The sequence below is a fragment of the Muscardinus avellanarius genome (genome assembly GCF_963383645.1).
Source record: "Muscardinus avellanarius genome assembly, chromosome: 18".
Taxonomy (NCBI): Eukaryota; Metazoa; Chordata; class Mammalia; order Rodentia; family Gliridae; genus Muscardinus; species Muscardinus avellanarius.
The window spans coordinates 41,927,689-41,943,510 of record NC_137804.1 but is presented as its reverse complement, the minus strand read 5'-3'; the positions used below and the strand labels follow the sequence as shown (position 1 = coordinate 41,943,510).

At 56.0% G+C, this 15,822-nt stretch overlaps 1 protein-coding gene across 10 annotated transcripts in view; it reads right to left on the bottom strand.

Moving 5' to 3' along the window:
• CRTC1 (CREB regulated transcription coactivator 1) overlaps window positions 1-15,461 on the bottom strand; it is a gene marked incomplete at both ends in the record, with an annotated part of 56,672 nt that extends 41,211 nt beyond the window's left edge. For all 10 annotated transcript variants that reach the window (XM_080715310.1, XM_080715313.1, XM_080715308.1 and 7 more), the window contains one exon: window positions 15,336-15,461. In XM_080715310.1, coding sequence (XP_080571436.1) covers window positions 15,336-15,461 — 126 coding nt within the window. The remainder of the gene's footprint in view (window positions 1-15,335) is intronic.
• Window positions 15,462-15,822: the final 361 nt, after the last annotated feature.

The following is a 15,822-nucleotide window of genomic DNA, read 5'->3' as shown; positions in this document are numbered from 1 at the left end:
GAGCAGGCTGCACGCCTCCCTCCCCGCCTGGCCTCTGTACAGGCGATTCCTCCTACCCCAAGAGCCTTCCCTCCCAGCCCCTCCTGCCCCAGGACCAGCCTTCCGCCTTCAGGTAGCTCACCCTGCAAACACAGCTCCACACGCGGGGGACCAACTGTGCAGCCATGGTCCTAAGGGCTGCTCACACGCTGACCAAGTTGAGCCCCTCCACGACATACCTTACAGATGGGGAAACCGAGGCAGGGGCCAGTTAAGTGCTTGCTTGGGGTAACACAACAGAAGAAAACAGAGGAATTAACATTGTCCGGACCCATGTGCAATGGAACACACCTGTAATCCCATCAACTTGGGAGGCTGAGGCTGGAGGATGCCAAGTTATTTTTTGTTTTTTGGTTTGGGTTTTTTTTTTTTTTTTTTTTTGGTGGAACTGGGGGTGGAACCCAGGGGTTTTCTACCTCCAGGCTAAACCCCAGACCTATTTTATATTTTTCTTTGGAAACAGGGTCTCACTAAGTTGCTGAGAGCCTCACTAAGTAGCTGAGCCTGGCTTCGAACCTGTGCGATCCTCCTGTCTCAGCCTGCCAAGCCTGGGGATTACAAGCGTGCGCCTCCACGCCCGGCCGGGGATGTCAAGTCTAAGGCTAGCCTGGGCAACTAAGGGAGACCCTGTCTCAAAATAAAAATCTTTTTAAAAGGGCCAGGGTAGCTAGGTATGGTGGCATATGCCTATAATCCCAGTACTTGGGAGGCTGAGACAGGAGGATCACAAGTTGGAGAGTAGCCTCAGTAATTCAGTAAGACCCTGTTTCAATATAAAAAATAAAACAGAGGCTGGGTGAGGTGGTGCACACGTGTAATGTCAGGACTTGGGAGGCTAAGACAGGAGGATTGCAGGTTCAAAGTCAGCCTTGGCAACTTAGTGAGGCTATCAGCAACTTAGCTGAGACCTTGTTTCCAAATAAAAAATAAGGCTGGGGTATAGCCTGGAGGTAGAAGGCGCCTGGGTTCCACACCCAGTACCACAAAATAAATAATTGATTAATTAATTGCCGGGCGTGGTGGTGCACGCTTGTAATCCCAGCATTTGGGAGGCTGAGACCTGGAAGACCGCGGTTCGCGGACAGCCTCATCTACTTAGTGAGGCCCTCTGCAACTCAGTGAGACCCGGTTTCAAATAAAATATAAAAAATAGGGCAGGGGGTGTAGTTCGGAGGTCAAATGTCCCTGGGTTCCATCCCCAGACCCGCAAAAAAAAAAAAAAAGCAAATAAATAAATAAATAAATAAATCACATGGAATCTCAAGAGACCTCAAAAAGCCAAGATGGTGGTCTTTCTTTCCTTTTTCTGACCCCAAATGGGTTCTCTCTGACCTCTAAGCTACATCCCCTGCCCTTTTTATTTTATTTGGAAACGGCCTCGCTAAGTTGCTGAGGCTGGTCTCGAACCTGCGATCCACCTATCTCAGCCTCCCAAGTACTGGCATTCCAGCCGCTTGACTATCAAGCCAATCTTGGAAAAAGAAGTTGGAGGACTCACACTTTCCTATTCCAAAGCTTACTACAAAGCTACAGTAATCCAAACAGGGTGGTAGTGGCATAAGGACAGACTCACAGAGCAGAGTGACAGAACAGAGTCCAGAAATCCGCCCGTGTGCTCAAACAGTTTTTGACAGTGGTGCCAAAACTGTTCGAGGAGGAAAGGCCGGTCTTTCCAACGATCGCCTCTGAGAACACTGGATTCCCATACGCAGAAGAAGGAAGCTGGACTCTTCCCCGACACCATATACAAAGTGAACTCCAAACACATCAAAGGCCGAAAGCGAAACCATAAAACTAAAAGAAAAAAGTTAAAACTATAACTGTAACTAAACTGGAAAAAATCAAACTATAAATCTACAGCTACATATAACTAAAACTATAAAACTCTTAAAGGAAAAGAAAAGCAAAGCTCTGTAACAACGGATTTGGCAAGAATTTCTTGGATCTGACACCAAAAGCACAGGCAACAAAAGAAAAACATTCATAAACTGGACCTTGTCAAAATTAAAAACATTTGTGCATCAAAGACACAATCGATGGAAAAAAAGGCCCCACTCCCATGGAATGGGAGAAAATATTTGCAAATCATATAGTTGATAAGGGATTAATATCCAGAACATATAACCCAATTTAAAAATGGCTTTCAAAGAGCCAGGCACGGTGCTGCATGCCTGCAATCCCAGTACTTGGGAGGCTGAGCTAGAAGGATTACAGTTGGGGGCCAGCCTTAGCAATTTAGCAAGACTCTCAACACCCCAGTGAGGAACTGTCTCAAAACAAAATATAAGTCCAGGCGTGGTGGCGCACACTTGTAATCTCAGCTTTCGGGGAAGCTGAGACCGGAGGCTGAGACTGGAGGATCGCGGTTCGCAGACAGCCTCAGCTACTTAGTGAGGCCCTCTGCAACTTAGTGAGGCCCTGTTTCAAAATAAAGAATAAAAAATAGGGTGTAGCTTGAAGGTTGAATGCCCTGGGTTCCATCCCCTGACCCACAAAAAAATAAAAATAAAAAAATAAAAAGGCCTAGGTGTGTAGCTCAGAGGTAGAACTCCCCTGGGTTCAATCCCCAGTACCGAAAGTAAATGCATAAATAATAAACATGGTCTGAAAAGGCCTTCAGTAGACATTCTCCAAAGACCGAGGCCCAAGAAGCATATGAAGAGATGCTGGAGATGGCTAATTATCCAAAATGCAAATTAAGACGCACGGGAGCCGGGCGGTGGTGGTGCACGTTCGCATCCCAGCACCTGGGAGGCCGAGACAGGAGGATCCCAGGTTTGTGGGCAGCCTCATCAACTTACCAAGGCCCTCTGTAACTGAGTGAGACCCCATTTCAAAATAAAATAAAAAGAATAAAATAGATCTAGGGATATAGGTCAGAGGAAGAATGCCTCTGGGTTCATTCAATCCCTGGTATCACCAAAAAACAAAAACAGAAGCAAAATAATGCAGTGGGCTACGCCTCACATCTGATAGGATGGAGGACGAGGCTGGCAAAGAAGTAAAGTATCCAGTGCCCAGAATGTGGGGAAAGGGGCTCTGTGAAGGCTTGGTAGAAATGGAAAAAATAGAGTGCAGCCCCTGTGAAGCAGGTCCCGACAACAAGTAAGATAACCAAGACATAGCATACCACTTCTGAGCGTATGTGCAGCGAAATTCCAAGCCAGGGACGGCACATTCGTCCACCTCTGTCCACAACAGCACTGTTCACAACAGCCAAACCCTGGAAATAACCCGAGTTATCATCGGATGCAACGTGGTCCGTCCACACAACATGCAGCCTTAATAAGGAAGGAAATCTGGCCAGGCATGGTGTCCAGTACTTGAGAGGCTGAGACGGGAGGATTGCAGAGTGGAGGCCAGCCTCAGCAATTTGCAAGACCCTGTCTCAAAATACAAAATAAAAATGGCTGTGTGTGTATCCTATGATTTAATAAGCTGCCCCTGTCCTCAGCACAACCAAGCCGACCTGCCCAGGAGCACAGAGCAGGCCCCCAGGGCCGCGGGACCCAGGTACTGGAGCAGTGAAGGGCAGCGGGGGCCCCTCGTGAAACACTGAACCTGAGCACAGCTGGGAAGAGCCCTGCAGGGCCGCTCCTCGAGGAGTGCCAACACGGCTTCGCTCCGCCCCTCCGCTCCCCAGTCCAGGCTCCCTGCCCGCTGTGCGGACACTTCCTCCCCGAGATTTCCGGGTGAAGAACCAGCTGGCATGCAGGCTGCCACCCCTGCGCCCAGGTGAGCGGGCCGGAGGCACAGAGGGAATGGAAAGCCCTCGGGATTTGTCTCCAATTTGAAGTTTGGAAACATAAGCGACTTAGAGCGTTTGCCCGGCACTAACAATGCTCTGGGTTTTCACCCCCACAACCCCCAACATGCACACACAGCCCCGTCCTTATGGGAAAAGCAGCGCTCAGTACCCGGTGCTCCAAGCCACCAGCGTCAGCCTAAGGGACAGCACGTGTCAGGACCCTGTGTAGAGCCCAGAGGAGCCTCCTGTTTGAAATCAGGACCCAAAGTCTCTCTGCTACGAAAGCACCCATCCTCGGTGTGTGGGGGGCTGCGGGGGAGCATCGCCCGGCCTCCGCTTCGCTTCGCTGGGCTGGACCCTGACTCCCAGGTGAAAGCGCCTCATCACCGAGAAGGTGACAGGGAGCCCTCGGGGCAGAGGCCACCTAACCCATCCGCCTTGCTGAGCCCCTCTGCCGGACACACAGGCCCCGCACCCCCCAGGGATGCCCTGGGCCCTGTTCCTCCCAGGCTTGTCCTCGAATGGCAGTCAGAGGGGCGGGGTCTTCACTAAACAGTCACCTCCTGACACTTCCAGCTCACAGCCTTCCACACACCCAGCCACCACCAAGGCCCAGCCCACCCCGCGCGTGGCCCCAGGCTTCCGCTTCTCACCCCAGGCTCATTCCTGCTCCGGCTCAGCTCAACACCAGCCCCTTCAGTGTTCACACAGAGCCGTGGCCTGGGGGCTGACCCGCTCGTGCCCAGACGTCCTGTGCCTGAGGTATGGTGGGTCTGCATCTGACTACCTGCAGGCCACACGGGCCGCAAGGTGCTTAATAAGGGCAGATGCCTGGCCACTGGGGGAGGAACGGACTTGCCAGTCCATCCCAGCCACGGCGGGCGCTCATTCTGCTCAGGCCTACCCTGGCTGAGCCTGCGAATCAGTCCACCCGGGACCCCATGCTCTCGGTGCAGATGGGCTCCAGGCCCTTAGTGCCTGGGACACTCCTGGTTGCAGGGACAGCAGAAGACCCCATCCCACGTCCCGGAAGACCACTGCACCAGGGGACGCAGAGCCCCCGCAGGCACCAAGCCCAGCCTGCTGCTGCCCGTGAGCACCCGCTGAGCACATAACCGTGTACCAGCTGACCGCCTGCTACGTACACACCAGGCGCCCACCTGGTGCCTGCTGAGGACACTGCACACCTACCTGACACCTGCTGTACACAGCACTGCACACCCGCCCAGTACCTACCCAGCACACACTGTGCCCACCTGGTACCTGCTGAGCACACAGTGTGTGCCCACCTGGTGTCTGCTGAACATACGCTCTTCTCCTGAGCACCTGTTGCATACGCACTGTATACCTACCTGGCGCCTGCTGGGTACACACTGCACCTGCTACACGCACACTGTGCCTACCCAGGGCCTGCTAAATACACACTGTGTTCCCACCTGGTACCCTCTGCACACACACTGTGCACCACCACATGCCTGCTGAGCACACACTGTGCGCCCTCCCAGCATCCACTGGGCACGCCATGTGCCTGCTGCGTACACACTGTGTGCCTGCTGAACACCCGCTTCGTGCCCACCCGGTGCCCGCGGGGCAGGTGGCCGGCTGAGAGCCCGCCAGGTGCTCCGGGCGTGCACGGGCACAGAGCCTCACAGCAATGCGCAGCGGCCCATCTCCGCAGGCTCACGGTCCACACTGGACCCCCTCGGATGCAGAGACCCGGTAATCCCTGGTTCCCCCAGAGCGCGGCAGCACCCTGGGCTGCCGTCAGGGAAGCCCTCTCTCCATTCCCCATGGAGAACCCGAGGACAGGCCAGCCACGTTTCACTTCCTCCTGGAAATGGTAAATACTGACGCCATGCATCCTTGGCTCTCAAGGCCCCCGCTCGTGCACCTGGACCCCATCGGGCCAGCTCTAAGGCCACAGGGAAGAGGGGAGGGGCCAGACACGAAGCGGCCCCGCCCACTGCCCAGGACCCCAAGCGCCCTCCCGGCCACCACACCCCATAACCAAACCCTTCCCTACTGGGGGACTGGGCCGGCACTTCTGAGCCCGAGCGGCCTCACAGCGCAGCGGGCCTGGGACCGCAGAGACCACGGCTCAGGAACAGCCAGAGAGACCGCGTTTCCAGCAACTGAGTATGAAGGGGGTTAGCGGAGAGGGTCAGCGCGGGACGGGCCCCGTGGGAGCTTCAGGAGAGGTGGACCCAGTGGGACCCGGCTCCTCACACCACGGCCACACCACCTCCTGGGCCTCCCATCCCATCCGAGCCAGGGACGGCTACAGGTTCATACTCGTGGGTCTCCTCGGCAACCCACAGGATCCTAACAAGACGGGCTCCTGCCACTCCTACGCCCTGGTTTCTATGCTGCCACCCCACTGGTGCCTTCCATGGCTCCCCAGTACTCCCTCACCTGCGCAGCTCCCTCCTGGCCACTCTCCCAGGCAGTCCACCTCTAGAGAGATGTCCTTGCTACAAGGGTCAGGCAGTCTGGCTGCCCCGCCCCACCCTGCCCCGCTGGCACGCTCTCATTGCTGTGAGAGCTGTGTAACTCGGGAGAAAACACACTGGCCCCCACACTGGCCCCCGGGCTGGTCCCGCGGCACACCCTCTGTCCCCTGCGGTGCTGCTTTTCCCGGCCTCAAGTCGCCCCTTCTGACATCCAGGAGAGGCCATGGACTGCCAGGCCGCCACCGCCGGCTGCAGGGCCGCGGCGGGTCTCGGGAGCCAGGCCCCACGCAGCCCCCTCTCCGCACACGCCGGGCAAGGCCAGCAGTTGCACACCGGCCCACCAAGACAAGGATGGGTTAGACCAGAGAGTGCCCTGGGCCAGGCCACCCTGGGAGCTGCAGGGGCTGAGCGGCTTCCCCGGTCTCTACAGAGCTGGTGCCGGAAGCACCCCAAGTCCTGACACCACAAGATGTCCCCCAGTGTTGACAAATGTCTCGTGGGAGGCAGGCCAGCCCACAGATCCTGCTCCACATGGTGACCTGCGCTTTCCCTGCCCCGTCCCCCAGCACTCACGCCCCACCCTGACGCCACATGGCGTTCCTGATGTGTCTCGTGGAGTCCCCCAAGTTGAAGCCAGAAAGCTACTGGCACAAAGAATGGGCACCCAGCACAAGCTGATGGACCCCACCCAGCCCCAAACGGAAGGACTGGAAGGCACACTAGGTTTGCAAGCTCAGGAGGACTCAGTCAGAGCGGGACTCCCCCGACTGGGGAGGGGGATGGCAGGCAGACAAAGGCAGCAGCTGGCTCACTCCTGCCCCAGGGCGACCCTGCCTTCCAGGAAAGAGGTGGGCCCAGGCCCCAAGCAGCACCCCACTCTAGCCCGCAGAAGCAGAATCCTGGAGCCAGGAGTCTACACCCTGCAACTAACTGCGGACGAGCAAGAGGCCCAAAACAAGAGAAGAGCTGCCTGCCCCCCACACCCCCCACCTCCCCAGCCCATCCTTGTTGCCCCCCAAGCCTCAAGCGTTTGGGGAGGCCACTGGCCAGGCCAGGGAGCTCCCAGCAGAAGACTAGATGGAAACACTCTCGGCTTTGTAAGACATCCAGTCCCCACTGCGAAAACTCAGCTCTGCCCTTGCTCCACAAAAGCAGCCAGAGATGAGGCACAGAGAGACGAGCGAGGCCCCTGTTCTAATAAAACTTTATTCACAAGCGCTAGTGTGTTCGGCTGAACCTTGACAAGTGGTCCCGACTGGCTGTGTGTGTGTATTTTTCTGGGGATTGAACCCAGGGGCTTTCTACCTCTGAGGTATACTCCCAGGCCCTTTTATTTTTTTGTTTGGAAACAAGGTCTTGCTGGGTTGCTGAGACTGTCCTCGAACCCGCGGTTCTCCTGTCTGTCTGCCAAGTACCTGGCTCGTGACTGGCATTCTGTTCATCGGTGGACGGTGTTAATGCCTGGCACATGGAGAAGCCGCTTCCCCTGTGTGCACACTGGCGGGTGCCATGGGGCAGAATCTCTGTCTACGGTGGGAGCCCCTGAGGGATAAGCAGTGGACGCCAGCTTCAGGCCCCATTCCGGAGTCCTTAGTTTAGGCAGGTCTGGCCGCTGCGCCCCTGACTACTGTCTCTGAGAACCTTCGCGCTCCTCTCCCAAGGATCTGCCAAGAGCACAAAACGGACTTAGGCAAACCACTGTACGCAAATGCTCATAGCAGTGCTATTCACAACAGCCAAGAGGTGGAAATGTCCACGTGTCCATTACTAAATGAGGGGATAAATGCAACGTGCTGCCACCAAACGGTGGAATATTATTCTGCCATGAAAAGGAATAAAGCACACGTACTACAACATGGCTGAGCCTTGAAAACATTGGGCTGAGCCACAGAAGGGAGACACCAAAGGCCTCATGGTGTGTGACTCCACTGATACAGAATGTCCAGAACAGGCGGGTCCAATCCATAAAGACGGTGGCCGCTGGGGGGGGAGCGGAGCGGGGAGGGACGGCTGATGGGATGGACGGCCTTTCAGGGTGATGGAACCAGACAGAGGAGATGGCTGTGCAATTTGTGACTGTAACAGATGCCGCTGAGCGCTGCATGGAAACGGCTCTAGCTATGCGGTTCATCTCCATTTTCTTCCTTCTTTTTTTGCGGTACTGAGGATGGAATGCAGGGGTATTCACCTCCGAGCTACACCCCAGCCCTATTTTTTATTTTTATTTTGAAACCAGGTCTCACTGAGTTGCAGAGGGCCTCGCTAAGTAGCTGAGGCTGTCCGCGAACCGCGATCCTCCAGGTCTCAGCCTCCCCAATGCTGGGATTACAAGCGTGCGCCACCACACCCGGCTTAATTTTTTATTTTGAGACAGAATCTCCCTAAGTTGCCCAGGCTGGCCTGGAACTTGCAACCTCCTCTTAAGCCTCCTGAGTTGCTGGGATCACAGTGGAGGCCCTTGTGCCCAACTCTCAATTATTATTATTATTTTATTATTATTTTTTTTTTTTGGTGGTACTGGGGTTCCTGGAAGCCCTTCTACGTCCGGACTACACTCCCAGACCTATTTTTACATTTTTTTATTTGGAAACAGGGTCTCCTAAGCCAGCGTGCGCGACTGGCTTCGAACCTGCGCGATCCTCCTGTCTCTGCCTCCCAAGCACAGGGATTACAAGCATGCGCCACCACGCCCGGCTATTATTATTATTATTATTAGTAGTAGTAGTAGTAGTAGTAGTAGTGGTAGTAATAGTTGTAGTACTGGGAATGGAACCCAGGGGCATTCTACCTCTGAGCTACACCCCAGCCCTATTTTCTATATTGAAACAGGATCTCACTAAGTTGCTGAGGCTGGCCATGAACCTGCTGCGATCCTCCTGTCTCAGCATCCCAGTACCGGGATTACAGACACACGCCACCATGCCCAGCTTCAGTTTTTTTTTTTTTTTGCAATTAATTAAAAAGGCGCTGCCTACGCCGGGCGTGGTGGCGTATGCTTGTAATCCCTGCGTTTGGGAGCCTGAGACAGGAGGATCTCATGGGTTCGAAGCCAGCCTCAGCTACTCAGTGAGGCTTCCAGCAACTTAGTGAGACCCTGTTTCCAAATAAAATATATTTTAAAAAGGGTCTGGGAGTATAGCCCGGAGGTAGAAAGCCTCTGGGTTCCACCCCCAGTACCACCAAAAAAACCCCAAAAACAAAACAAACAAACAAACAAAAAAGGCGCTTCCTGGCTCCCAGTTCCGCCTGGCCCCGCCCTGGGGAGTGCATGACAGTCACAGAGAGATGCAGAGATAGAAACACCTGGATGGGGCCTCCGCACCTGGGACGGCCCACAGGCTGACCAAGACGTTTGTTCAGCCGTGAGAGCGAGGCTGAGCCCATCCGGACCCCACAGCCGCGCTACGTGGGGAGAGCGGTGGCGCACAGGGGCTGAGAGACGGCAGAAAGCAGCACCTCCCAGGTCCCGGCTGCGAGAGAGAATATGGGTTCACTGGGGAAACTGAGCCACGCAAGGAGACGGGCGCTCCCCCCAAACAAAGGAAGGCTCTAGCGCAGTTTTCTATTTGGTTTGTTCTGAGATGGGTCTCAACTGAGCTGGCCTGGAACTCCTGGGCTCCAGCGACCCTCCTGCCTCAGCCTCCCCAGCCGCTGGGATGCCAGGCGCAGCTGCCGGACCTGGCTTCTAGGTTTCTAACTCCTTGTGAGCGCATCCTGGGTGCATGCTGGCTCTGCCTCTTCCAGCCAGGCTGCTGCTGTGCCTCAGTTTCCCTACCAGCAAGACAGGGAAAGGAGTAAGCACCATGGGTCCAGGGGTAAGCGAGAGCCATGGGTGCAGGAGGCAGCACAGGACCCTCAACATCAGAAGTGACTGCAGCTCGCTCTCAGCATGTGACCCTGAGCCCCACCCACTCCACCCCGCAGAGACCCTGGGCAGCTCCTAAACTTGCAGTGGCCCCTCCTGCCCGGCCCTGGTCCGCCCCGTTCTTCGGGCTCCTGCCTGCGCCTCTCTCTCCTGCACCTCCTGTGTCTCTGGCCTGTCCTTCTGTCTCCTGCCCGTCTCCCCATCCCCTGCCTATCGTCCCTCTGTCTCCTACCTGTGTTTCCATCAGGTAGGACGCCTGTCCCTCTGTCTTCTACCTGCCCGGTCTGGTTCACCACCATCCTAACCCCGTGTGGAGTGCGGGCAGGTAGCTCCCAGAGTGGCTGAACGAGGGCCCTGCCCCGGCTGTAGCAGTCTCAGGCCCAGTCCCGTGGGCAGTCCCCTGGCCCCCAAGGTGGTCTCCACGAGGTATACAGCACCACTGGCTCCAGGGAGCTTCCGTGGCGCATCACCAGCGACCACAGCCAACCTGGGAGACATGCAGGACCGCCGAGGTTCTCAGTTCTGGAGGTGAGAGCTGTGACCCGGGCACTGCTGGCCAGCTGCCCTTCAGAGGCCCAGGCGAGAGCTCTCCTTCCTCTGCCAGCTCTGATGGCTCCAGGCCTCTGCCACGTGTGGCCACATGGTGCCAAGCTGGGCCTGTGTGGGCACAGCCACTCCCCATGCCTGCGCCACCTGCTCCTTACGTGCAGGTGTGGGCACCGGGTCGAGGCCAACCCGGGCCAGCTCACCTCCACCTTCTAACTTGGTCTCATCTGCAGAGGGCTCCCCCTGCTCAGGACCGGGGTGAGCAGGGATCAAGGTCTCCCCAAGGCCACCACCAGCCAGCCACAGGGTGGGGCCAGGGTGAGCAAGGTACCCCGCCGCGCCACAGAGCAGCTCAGGAAGCATGCATATATGCCCAGGGCACAGACAGTGGCACAGGATGGATGGCGTCCAGGCGGGACAGGGAGGGACGGGCCGCCTCCATGTGACGCCGACCTGGGCTGCTGCTGCCCAGGACCTGTCTGGCTTCTGACCCTGCACAGAGCCACCACCTCCCAGGGCCAGCCTTTGGCTGGGGTTGGCCGCCCCCAGTCCTCTGCCCGGGGACAGCAGCACAGGACGAGACTTCAGCAAACTCACACACACAACAAAAAAATGTATACGTACATTATGGATACTTGGTCACAAGGCTTTTTTCCACAATGGGGATGAAGTCCAGGGTGCTCTACCCCTGAGATACACCCCCGGCCCTTCTAAATTTTTATTTTGAGACAGAGCCTCACAAAATTGCCCAGCTAGCCTCAGCTTCCTGGGTCACTGGGATGACAGACATGTACCACATGCCCCAGGTGCCCCCCCCCCCAGTTTTTTAAAAAGAGAACAAAGCTGCTGGGTATGGTAGCACACATCTAGAATCCTAGGACTTGGGAAGCTGACATTGGATCACAAGTTCATGGCCAGCCTCAGCAATGTACGCCCTCCAAAACTTTGGGAGACTGTTTCAAAATAAAAATAAAATGAGGCTGGGGGGCACCTCAAAGGTAGAATGCCCCTGGATCCAATCCCCAGGGCCATGATAAATAAATACGTAAACAAACAGGAACAAAACATTGGCACATGCTACAAGTGGCTGAATCTGGAAAACAGGATGCTGAGTGACAGAAGCCAGGCGCAAAAGGTCACACGGAGTTGATCCCACCAACAGGAAACGCTCAGAGCAGGCAAACCCAGACACAGGAGGCAGCTTAGTGGGCGCCAGGGCTGGAGGACGGGATGGGGAGCAGGTGCTCATGGGGACAGGGTCTTTTTTTGTGTGGGATTGGAGATTGAACCTAGGGGTATGCTACCTCTGAGCTATACCTTCAGCCCTATTTTTTATTCTTTATTTTGAAACAGGGTCTCACTAAGTAGCTGAGGCTGGCTGTGAACCCACGATCCTCCTGCCTCAGCCTCCCAAGTGCTGGGATTACAAGCGGTGCCACCACGCCCGGCTCCAGGGTCTCCTCTGGGGGAGATGGAAGGCTCTAAAAGTTGGCTGAAGTGCCCCAATTTTGTGCCTCCAGTAGAAAACACCGCTGGTTCTAAAAGTCCACCGTAAGCTCTCCTCTGCCCGAGGTCCATGCCTCCTCCTTCCAAGGGGTAAAGAATACAACAGACAGCTGGGCATGGTGGCGCATGCTTGTAATCCCAGTACTTGGGAGGCTGAGAAAGACGAATCGCAGGTTCAAGGCCAACCTCAGCAGATAGTGAGACCTAGCAAGAACCTGTTTCAAAATAAAAATTTCAAAGAAAAAGGGCTGAGGGTGTAGCTCAGAGGTAGAATGCCCCTGGATTCAATCCTCAGTACCATCATTGGGGCGGGGGAGCAACAGGCAAAGGGAGAATGGAAATGGGAAATAGGTACCAGGGTTGAAAGAACTTCCATCTGTATATACTAACTTTTTTTCCCCCCTTGGGAGGCTGAGACAGGAGGACTGCAGGTTTGATGACAGCCTCAACAAATAGTGAAACTCTCATCAACCTAGCAAGACCCTGTTTCAAAATAAAAATAAAATAGGGCTGGGGGTGTAGCTCAGAGGTAGAAAGCCTCCAGGTTCAATTTCCAATGCCCCCCCCACGCACACACACTCAAATTCCCACTCCATCAACTAGGGTGGATAAGCAAATACGATATCCATCAGAGGACTGTTACTCAGCCATAAAAAAGAAATAAGGCACTTATTGCAACCAAAGAAATAAGGCACTTATTGTAACATATATGAAACTAAAAAACCTCATGCTTAATGAAAGAAGACAGATACAAAAGGCCATATTACATATGATTACACTGATATAAAATACCCAGAACCAGAACAGGCAAATCCACAGAGACAGAGCAGATTAGTGACTGCCAGGGGCTGGGGGAGGGGAGTGGGGACAGCTTGCTGATGGGGCCAGGTCTCCTTCTGGGGCAATGAAAGTGCTCTGGAGTTAAGACCGTGGCAATGTTTGCATGGCTTTATGAATAAACTAAAAACCACTGAATACTTTAAGCAAGTAAGTTGTACAACATGTGAAATATATCTCAATAAAGCTGTTGTTCTAAAGAAATGTTTTCAACAAGAATCCATTTCCAACTCCACCCAAAAATCAGACTTCCAATTGCTATGAACCCTAGTACGATCTCTCTCTCCCTGGCACACTACACGCATTTCACTCCAACTGCACGCGGGCTCACGCTGCGTGCTGCAGACAAGCACACTTTTCTCCTTCCTTTTTTTATTCACTCATTCATTCCAGCGTCTTTACCTCTCCATCTTGGAGCAGGAACAGATGCAGCCCACTTCCTAAGCATGTGCATAGCAGTTCCTGGGCAACAGCAGTCACCCTGATCAATAGCCACGGAGAAAACACAGAAATGAAGGTACACATCCCGGTCTACAAGGCGACCATCTCCAGGAGAAATAAGCTACGAATAACGTGACCCGCAAATTTCCACCTGAAGAATGAGTCAGGGCCATAGGACTCAAACCCCATGCCCACACCCCCTGCTCCAGGACCCCACGGTCCCTCAGGTATCCGTGGAGGGATACCTGCCCCTCCTCAGGCCTGCAAGTGGGAATATCTGCCCTCCCCCAGCACCAAGGAGGGTACATGGATGATGACGCAGAGGTGCCCCTTCCCCTCAGGTGGCATGGTGCAATGATGTGGGAACACCTGTCATGCTCAGGTAGCAATCATGTAGGGATGTTTGTCATGCCCCGGGTACCAAAGATGTGTGGGCACCTGTACCCAGTCCCCAGGTAGCAAGAATGCTCGTAAGAAGCACTCAGCACCTACAACTCAGTGGCACGTTGACCCCAGGTAATGGTGATGTGGTCACCTGTCCCCCAGATAGAGATGATGTGTGACACTGGTCTCCCCCCAGGTAGCAATGATGTGGGATTCCTGTCCCCTCAAGTGGTAATGATGTGGGGCACCTGTCCCCCCAGGTAGCAACGTGGGACATCTGTCTGTCCCGGTAGTAATGATGTGGGACACCCATTCCCCTCGTGTAGTATGATGTGAGGCACCTGTTCCTCTCAGGTAGTATGATGCGGGGCACCTGTCCCCTCGGGTAGTAGTAATGTGCAGCAGCTGCCCCTTCAGACAGTGATGAGCAGCACCTGTCCCGATGTAAGATGATGTGTAACACCTGTCCTATTCAGGTAGTGATGATGTGGGCCATGGGACACCTGCCCCCTCAGGCAGTAATGATGTGGGACACCTGCCCCCTCAGGTAGTAATGATGTGGGGCACCTGCCCCCTCAGGCAGTAATGATGTGGGACACCTGCCCCCTCAGGCAGTAATGATGTGGGGCACTTGCCCCCTCAGGTAGTAGCAATGAGCAGCACCTGTCCCCCTGTGATGATAATGTGGAGCACCTGTCCCCTCAGGTAGTGATGATGTGGGCACCTGTCCCCTCAGGTAGCAATGATGTGAGCACCTGTCCCCTCAGGCAATAATGATGTGGGACACCTGCCCCCTCAGGCAGTAATGATGTGGGACACCTGCCCCCTCAGGCAGTAATGATGTGGGACACCTGCCCCCTCAGGCAGTAATGATGTGGGACACCTGCCCCCTCAGGTAGTAATGATGTGGGGCACCTGCCCCCTCAGGTAGTAATGATGTGGGGCACTTGCCCCCTCAGGTAGTAGCAATGAGCAGCACCTGTCCCCCTGTGATGATAATGTGGAGCACCTGTCCCCTCAGGTAGCGATGATGTGGGCACCTGTCCCCTCAGGTAGCGATGATGTGAGCACCTGTCCCCTCAGGTAGTAGCAATGCGCAGCACCCGTGCCCACTTAATGACGATGTGCAACACCTGTCCCATTCAGAGAGTAGCGACGTGGGACACACATTCCCCTCAGATAGTAATGATGTGGGCACCTGTCCCCTGCAGGTAGGAATAATGTGGGACGCCTGCCCCCTCCGGTAGTAACGATGCGGGACACCTGTCCCCGCGGTAGTGATGATGGAGCGCACCTTCCCTCTCAGGCAGCAAGGATGTGGGCACCTGTGCTCCAGGTGAGGCTGGTGTGCGGCACCTGTCCCTCTCGGGTGCGGCTGCCGTGGGACCCGTCCCGCCCACGGCGCCCGGGCCTGGGGACACCTGTCCCCGCGTGCCAGGCCCCGCCCCGCGCGCGCCCCCGCCCCCGCGGACACGCGCCCCTCCGCCTCCTCCGGCCGCGATCGTGCGGCGCCCCTTACCCGCGCGGCGCGCGTCAGGCTCAGATCCTTCATGACCTCCTCAAAGGCCGCCGTCTCCTCCGCCTGCTTCTGGTTGTGCAGCGCGATCTTCTCGCTGAATTTCCGCGGATTGTTCGAAGTCGCCATCTTCTCGCCGCCACCGCCGCCGCCTCCTCCTCCTCCTCCTCCTCCTCCACCTCCTCCTCCTCCTCCTCCACCTTCTCGCCCCCCCCCCAACTCGCCGCGTCTCCGCGCACGCGCCGGCCGGGCCCACGGCGGCCAGCAGTGCGCAGGCGCCTCGGTGGCCGCGAGCGCGGCGCAGGCGCAGGGGAGCGGCGCGCGGCGTGGGGGCGAGAGCGCATGCGCGCGCCCGGCCGCGCTCGCGGCCCAAAGGGAGGGAGAGGGGAGCGCGTGGCGGGAGGCGCAGGCGCACTGGCGCGCCGGGCTGGCGGAGAGCGGCTCTCAGGCTGGTGGGCTGGTCCAGGCGTGGGATGGCGCGGGCACTTGA